The 7500-nt window shown below is 38.6% G+C and overlaps 3 protein-coding genes across 3 annotated transcripts in view; 2 read left to right on the top strand and 1 right to left on the bottom strand.

Moving 5' to 3' along the window:
• The window catches only part of LOC138008841 (uncharacterized), a 1297-nt gene extending 174 nt beyond the window's left edge, over positions 1 to 1123 (bottom strand). Inside the window, exons 1-2 of the mRNA XM_068856130.1 lie at positions 336 to 1123; positions 1 to 111 (exon numbers count right to left, since the gene is read on the bottom strand). The exon at positions 1 to 111 is cut by the window's left edge and continues 174 nt beyond it. Coding sequence (XP_068712231.1) covers positions 1 to 111; positions 336 to 1100 — 876 coding nt within the window. The 5' untranslated portion in view covers positions 1101 to 1123. The remainder of the gene's footprint in view (positions 112 to 335) is intronic.
• A 604-nt stretch (positions 1124 to 1727) lies between these two features.
• On the top strand, positions 1728 to 5264 carry LOC138005183 (melanocyte-stimulating hormone receptor-like). The gene is made up of 2 exons (XM_068851449.1): positions 1728 to 1785; positions 3167 to 5264. The coding sequence occupies exons 1-2, from the start codon at positions 1728 to 1730 to the stop codon at positions 4282 to 4284; spliced, it is 1176 nt and encodes a 391-aa protein (XP_068707550.1). The 3' UTR covers positions 4285 to 5264.
• A 1990-nt stretch (positions 5265 to 7254) lies between these two features.
• LOC138005182 (probable DNA-directed RNA polymerase subunit delta) overlaps positions 7255 to 7500 on the top strand; it is a 1260-nt gene continuing 1014 nt past the window's right edge. The window contains exon 1 of the mRNA XM_068851448.1: positions 7255 to 7284. Within this exon, the coding sequence (XP_068707549.1) occupies positions 7255 to 7284 (30 nt within the window). The remainder of the gene's footprint in view (positions 7285 to 7500) is intronic.

Raw genomic sequence — 7500 nt, 5'->3', positions numbered from 1 at the left:
AGCCAGGTGACCTACCAACAGGCCCAGTCTAAGCCTCACCATAACTAAAATAAACTCAGCAAACAACGGCACTTGTCGTTTTGGCCCTGGCTTCTTTCGGTCTTTTTCTTCCTACAAAAAAAGAAAGTGGATTACATTAAAATGATATAAGTTTAAATAATTTTTTTTATTTCTGCACAAGTTGCCCTTCTAAAAATTAAAGTATTATGGAAATCTATAGTATAAGAAAAAAAAGAAAATATATAATAGAAAAACAATTTGATAAATGAATTTTTTATGATGAATGGTACCTTGGGATTTGTTTGATCTCCGTTATGAAAGAAATATTGACCAACCTGATAAGCTTCTCTCGCAGTTTTTTTCTTGCCATCCCAATATTTCATTTTTTCAGCAAATGGCTGCAAAAAGTTAAACACCATAAGTAGGCAAGTCAACGAGGGAATTCCAGTGTAAAATCTGACGGACCGATCGTCCTTACAGACATCCTCAATAAAAAGATCTCTCTTCAGCTGAGTCTTGTTCTCTAGCCTTGCTTTGCACTCGTCCATGAATTGTATGTCAGAAGTTGTTAAATCAGTTTGCACCTCAGCATCTACATATACCGGCTGACAATCAGGGTTTCTGTTTCCTTCAAAGGTACAATTATTTTTGTCTGAGCTGAGATCCATTCCTTCCACCCTAACATCTTGTTTCGAAGAGGCAGACTGCTCTATATTTATTTCCTTCTTCAACTCTGGTTTTGCATTTCGATGTCTCCGCTCATCAGGGTTGGTACGACTTTTGTGAATTTTAGGCTGGAGATGTTTGGGAAAGTCAAATATCGTGGGCACAGGATTCGATTTTGTGGGGCCAAGCCCACCTTTAAAATGAGCCGAACATATCCTGGTGTGCCTTGTTACATTGAGACTATCCAGGCGACAAGCTGCAATCCACCGCATACGCCGCTCTCGTTCGGTCATTCCTGCGACATAATACTTGCTTTTGTTGTCTGGGGGAAAAGGAAAAAACTCAATATTTTCTAGCTCTGGATGTTTTTCAACATGTTTCTTTTTGTAAGTGCTATTTGAGCAATTAAAAGCACAACAACTGTGATTCACCATATTGTTTTGATTGCTTTCTCCGAATTTTTACCCTTATTAGCCTCGCTTGAATGCACTCGCCCCAGTACGACCGGGAATACGAAACTCAGCTATTAGGACTAGTGCGCTAGTGACGGCATTTTCTTGTTAAATTACATCGCACGTCAGCCGTCGTCAGCGAGCGTGCACCCATAGGCAAATAGTAAATGATAAACTGGCCAATCAGAACGCGCGTTTTAGCCAAGTTATGTTATAATAAATATTTTTTTCCTCATTGGCAAACGACAAACTTAAAGTGCCCATAACCTAATTTTTCTCACTTAGTCATCTGAATCTACACATATCTCATAGACGTTTCGCGAAAAAAAAATTGCGATTTTCCCAAAACGCGATTTGAAAATGAAACTAGAAAACGTTCAAATTTGCCGCCATTTTGGCTCACCATTCGCCTTAGTCTTCTATCGATTCTTCCCGGTCACAATACTGCTGTGACCTAGATTAAGGAACACGTTACTTCAAGTGAAAAAGGAATAGCGATATAAACAGTGTAGTAAGGAATAATTCCCTTGAAAATGCCTAAAAGATGCGTAACCACTCGATGTAACAACACAGCTGATCCTAAAAAAAGAATAATCCTCGCAAAACGCAATGCCTCAAAAAAGAAGGAAAAATGGCTGCAGATTTTGTCTTGGTAAACAGGAGCCCGGTAAAACTTCTTCACTGGGCTAGATTCACTTCAAAGAGTATTGTATGGACAGCAAAACAAAAAGATCGTTGAAGGCGGATGAGATTCGCTTACAAGAACAGACATAAGCGTTGACTTTAATTCCCTCGCGAGACCTTCCTTATCCTCTTGTTCTTCTCAGTGTAATTTTGAAGCCATTCCTCGTCTGCTAATGGTTCTTCCACGTAGGGTTCCGCGTAGTTCTGAGTTTCAGTGCTAGCGCTGGCTGACTCGTCGAGACCGGCAACTACTCGCCTCAAATTCTTTTTTTTTTTAAATCGCCAGTTTATTCACTTCCAGATTCAGAGGCACTTTCCTTGATGATAAATATAGGCATGATTGATTTTTTTGTTTACTGAAAAATACTAAAAACGATCGCTGAGCGATACCTTGGCGTTGATTAGTAAGAAAAGATTAGACCCACGCCAACAAGCATTCCTTAATCTACGTCACAGCGAGCCCGTGAGGTCCTGACCAGCGGAAGGGGTGTACCAAATAAAAGTAGGATTAAAAAATCGTAGAAAATTCGCCTCTCGCTGGAATTGAAAAATTCTTTCGGCAAAGTTCATTTTTTCATATGGACTTTCAAATAGGAAAATAAAACGTTTTAGGTTATGGGCACTTTAAAGGGAAACTGCCACGAGAAGCGCATGCACTAGCGTCTTGTGAAAACTTGAAAAGTGTTAGGTGAACTTTTTTCAAGTTGAATCGACAAATTCAAAATGGTGTCCACTGGGGAGGGCCATGGTGGACAAAGGAGAAACTCTGGCGAATATACGTGACTCAGGCGTGAATCCATGATGGCGGCTAGAATTTTCCGTGGGCTCGAGAGCAAACAAACTCGAGCATGCGCAGCTCATGTCAGTGCCCCTTTAATAGTGAAAATTGTCGTAAGTCTCTCTTGCTTACGAAAGGGAAGATTGCATCGCCGTCTCCGTCGTAGATCTTAAAGTGCCTAATTTCAGAATCAAGGAGCTTAAGAATTCAACACTTTTCTTTTTTACAATTACGACGTTGTCATCTTTCGACGTTTCGTTTCCAAATGTTCCACGAGCCTCCTTTAATTCAGTGGTAGAAAATCCGAATTATACATATCGCATGATAAATTGAATTCCTCCCGACGTCATTACCGATAAAATACAGTGATTTGAATAATTTCCTTTTTTAGTTTAAAAAAAAATCATAGATTGCTCGATCAGCTGCAGATTCTTAGTTAGTTCTGCTCCATCTTGTCTGTCCTGTTTGAAATACATTTTCAAATTACATGACATATAGGCTACAATCAACAAAGGCGTTATTGACGTTTTTACGGACATATTCCATTAGTAATTACTTTCAGTCTTTCAGTATTGAAGTGTTTAAGAAAGAGGCGAAAGTGGTATTTTAATACTTGATGATACGCCTCCGGTTCAATATGTTCAAAGTTACTGTAGGAGAAGCACAAGTTTCGAGACACCGTGGAGAATAAAGTCTTCTACTACCTTTCTTTCCCACAATTTGAGCATCACAACTTCGCCAGCGAATCATGGACCAGGTGATGACGGTCAGTGCTTCCATCTCCCTGATGCTAAATTCGACGTATTCCATCAACGAACCGAAACTAATCTCGTAACAGGTGTTTTAAATGCCGTGTTGTCGCCTTTCGCTATCATGGCGAATCTGCTCATAGTGTTGATCATTTTGACAAGGAAATCCCTTCAATCGCCTTGCAATATCCTCCTTGCCTGCCTGGTGATCTCGGACCTCCAGGTTGGCATCCTAGTTCAACCGAGCTATGTGGCTTACAGACTGCTCGAAAACGCACACGGCTTCGTTCCCTGCTCGGTGAGAATGCTTTACTCGTCGGGATTTTACGTTTACTACAGAGTGTCATTCACGACATTGAGTGCTGTAAGCTGTGAAAGACTCATAGCCTTAAAATATCACCTAAGATACTCTGCAATTGTCCGTCCTCGGCGAGTTTTGAAAACGGCTTTGTTCATTTGGTTGATAAACATACTGTTCACATTTTTGCAATGGGCGCAGAATAAAGTTTTTCGATGTATTCATCTGGCAATGTGGTCCTTTTTCCTCGTAACTACTGTTATCATCCAAATCGCAATCCTGAAAACAGTAATTCGCCACCAAAGACAAATTAAAAAACACCACCTCACGTCCACGTCGGCAATGCGACAAATGCAAATCAAGCTGGCAATAAATGTTGCGTCCATCGTGGCAGTTTATGTACTGTTTAATCTTCCTGTTCTAGTTGTCACCCTTAGCCATCAATTCCTCTTCGGCAACATTGACAGTTACAATTTTTACAGCTGGTCTGAAACAGCGGCATTTTTCAATTCTTCCCTCAATCCTTTGGTCTGTGTGTGGAGAGTTAAGGCCATTAGGAAGGTAATCGCTGAAGTTTTCTCGAAGAAATCGCAACGAAAAGACGCTTTTCTTGTGAAATTTCGGAAAATAACACCGTCGTCTAAAACCGGTCAGTGAGGAAAACGAGCTTGCCATAATGATTGAGCCATAATAAATATCTGAATATCTTTAACTAACTATTTAAGCCTTCTTCTTCCTTGTAGGCTTACCTGTTGGAAGTGTGATAAAGCTAATTTTCCGTCCTGCTACTTCGCAAACTCTATAGGTGATTATGTGGAGTTAACGTGGCCGAGTATTTAGGGCCCTTTTCTTGAGCTCACTGAAGACAACTCTAGTTTAAGTCCCATACTGTGTGACTACCAGCCAAACTTGAAGCTACTGCATCTTTAATATTAGTTTCATTGTCCATGGAAAGCGCCGATGCATGGAGAGTGGTCAGTTAAGGCATAATATTTATCTTCCTTCCTTGGAATCGAAACTAGAAAAGCGAATGATTCAACTCTTGCACCCAGTTAACCAGATGTCTAGTGAAGAGCCTTGTCATCTAAGAGCTTTACTAGTGTTGACGTTCGCAATTTTTTTTCTTTCTTTCCACCGGCCACCCTCTGGACTTTTCTACGAAAACCGAATAAGTGTGAAGCTAGGTCATACTGAGGAACATTTTCTCGTAATAACGCTACGTAAAAAGTTCAAACTGAACCAACCAACTTAAAGTAGCGAGTCACCATATTTGTTTTTTGAATGAAGTTTTTAAAAATTGATAGTCTCTGAAATAACTTTTGGTTAATTACTGGAAAACACCAGGGCAATATTAGAGCAAAATTTTGCATCTAACAATTAATCTCGCCGATATAAGAAGCTATAGACTGAAATTTGTCTAGGAAGCCCTACTTTTAAAGGCTAAAATTTTGTCAAGACAATTTTAAAGCCCATAGTTTGAAAAAGCTATTATTTGGTAGCCAAACAATTAAAATGTTTGTATTTGGAAGGCAAATAAGAACTTTAATGAAAAATAGGACATATTAACATCTACAACCATGGTTTCTTTGTTAAATTTTTAGCATTTCATCAATCCGGGAAGAAAAATAAAATCTTGAAACTTTTGTGCTACACATGGGTTCATCTGCAGTGGTTATCTTTTAAAGAAGTTAGTAAACACGAAGACGAATCATAAAAGGAGTCAGTTGCTTCACGATTTGCTTTTGTTCGAATTCACATTAAAGCACAACTGATTATCCAAGATGGCGATCAACAAACAGCTTAGTTAATGTATGAAGATGGTTATGAAACTCGACGAGTTTCTTTGTTTCGTATTTTTGTTCGCTGTTTTGGCCCTTACCATTCATGCATAAACCACAGCCTTTTTCTAAAAGACAGCCAGTCATAAAGTTTCGATTAATTTATTCTGTGAAAACTCTGTTGTGAACTGAGGACAAAATATTGTGCGTAGTCACTGTCAAGTTAGCATGAAGCGCTGCCTCACTTTCCTCGCTTTTGTAGTTTCCAGAGTTTCTTAACGAGTCCAGCTGTATGAACTCTGCAAACAGTAAGAAAGAGACGAAACCCCTAAAAGATATTTGCAGCGCGAGAAAAAGGAAAGGGAGATTTTAAAAAAAGAAATGACAGGTAAAATCTCATAACAAATTACGGACACATTGTAATTAGCGGCTTTTTATCGCACTAATTCAGTATCGTAGAGCTTTATACTGTATGCGTCCACGGCATCTGCGTGTGCCTAGGGCACCACGCCTTGTATAGCGAGGCTTTGTGTTTACACAACCGATAGCTCTAAATGAGACAAACCACAGCACTTGACAGTAACTTAAGCAGTTGCTAAAGAAGCCTGAAAAAAATTCATGCGTTTGTGCTGCACTGCTTTACAGTAAACGTGATCTGAGCAAACAAGGAATGTGGGAGCTGGTCTGTTACGAGTTCATAGTACAGGTGAATGAATGATTGAGAAATCGCGCTCTCAGCGTCGTATATATTAATCATTTCACTTAGAGTCATTTCAGTCCCAGTTCAAAATATAAGTCTTCAAGGACCGTATTACAGGCGCTTCAAATCCTATTATAATTACTGAAATGAAGAGGAACAGTGGACATATAGATTGAAATAAACCATCGGCAAAATAAACTGCACGGACTGTCCCCAACCCTTCTGTACAACTTGACATCAAATGTATCAGCTGCCGGTAAAATCCGTTCTCAGGTTCAATCCGTTTTTACCTAGGTTGAATTGGTGATCCTCATTTTACCTACGATGGTTGAATACTCACTCAGATGAATTGAAGAAACTATTTTTTGGAGCCTATAATTTAAGCCTAGAGAAAATTAAAATTCAGGTTAGGATTAGTTTTGGTTGTTATACATGGACGTCAATTGACTTATTCTGCAAAAGTAAATAATGAAAAGAACTGCGTTGGATTGAACATGTTCGTCGTTGTCATTGTAATATGGTGAAGACACAGGACTTTAGTTCGAGTACCGGTAAGCACATAGTGCAGTTCTTTGTTCCCTTACTATGTTGTATTGTTGAGTATGAAGAGTATGAATGCAGAAACCGATAAGATGATTTGATATCTGATTTAAACTAGGTAGAGTGCATATTAAATCTAGGTAAAATGAGGATTACCAATTTAACCTACGTAAGGTAAAAACTGATTCAACCTAAGCCCGGATTTGACCGACAACATATCTACGAAAGCTAGTGGCAATTGACTTGAGAATGTTTATCTCCAACCGAGTTCTCAAGTAGACAAAGTCGTTTTACGAAGAGTAATAACACCTTGAAACTTTGAAACAAATTAATCTTGAGTTTTCCAAGGCTAGGGATTTTATTTAATCAATATTTTTAATCATTTATCAAAATTTGAACCCAACTGGCGTGGGTCATTGAAAAGCCTTAAGTTGCAAAAAATACACAAAAAGCCTTTGAATCTTTCTTGGGAGCATTATTTTCTCATTATTTGTCAACAGCTGATGTCTACGTGTTTATACACTTTCCTTAAAATCAATAAGTTCATTTTTTTTCTTTATTACTAAGGAAAAACCCAGTTATTTGGTTTGTTTTATATTACGATGAAATATGGCTTTAACCAATCAGGCTGATCATGCTGTATTCTCAGTGAAACAGTAGTAAATTACCATTTGATTCCTAAAAGATACTGTCGAGAGCTTAGCAATATTGTATATTTAGCTGGATGTTTAGGTGCCTTGCTAAAAAGAAGATAAAAATTGGTGCTAACTTGAGGAAAAATATGAATCCACAATTGCGAATGACTTGGTCAGGATGTCTTACAAGATCATGTATTTCATCTTTCGTTTGCAAATT

Source organism: Montipora foliosa, chromosome 6 (genome assembly GCF_036669935.1).
Source record: "Montipora foliosa isolate CH-2021 chromosome 6, ASM3666993v2, whole genome shotgun sequence".
NCBI lineage: Eukaryota > Metazoa > Cnidaria > Anthozoa > Scleractinia > Acroporidae > Montipora > Montipora foliosa.
Note: the sequence above shows the minus strand (reverse complement) of the source record. Positions and strands in the feature narration are given on the sequence as shown.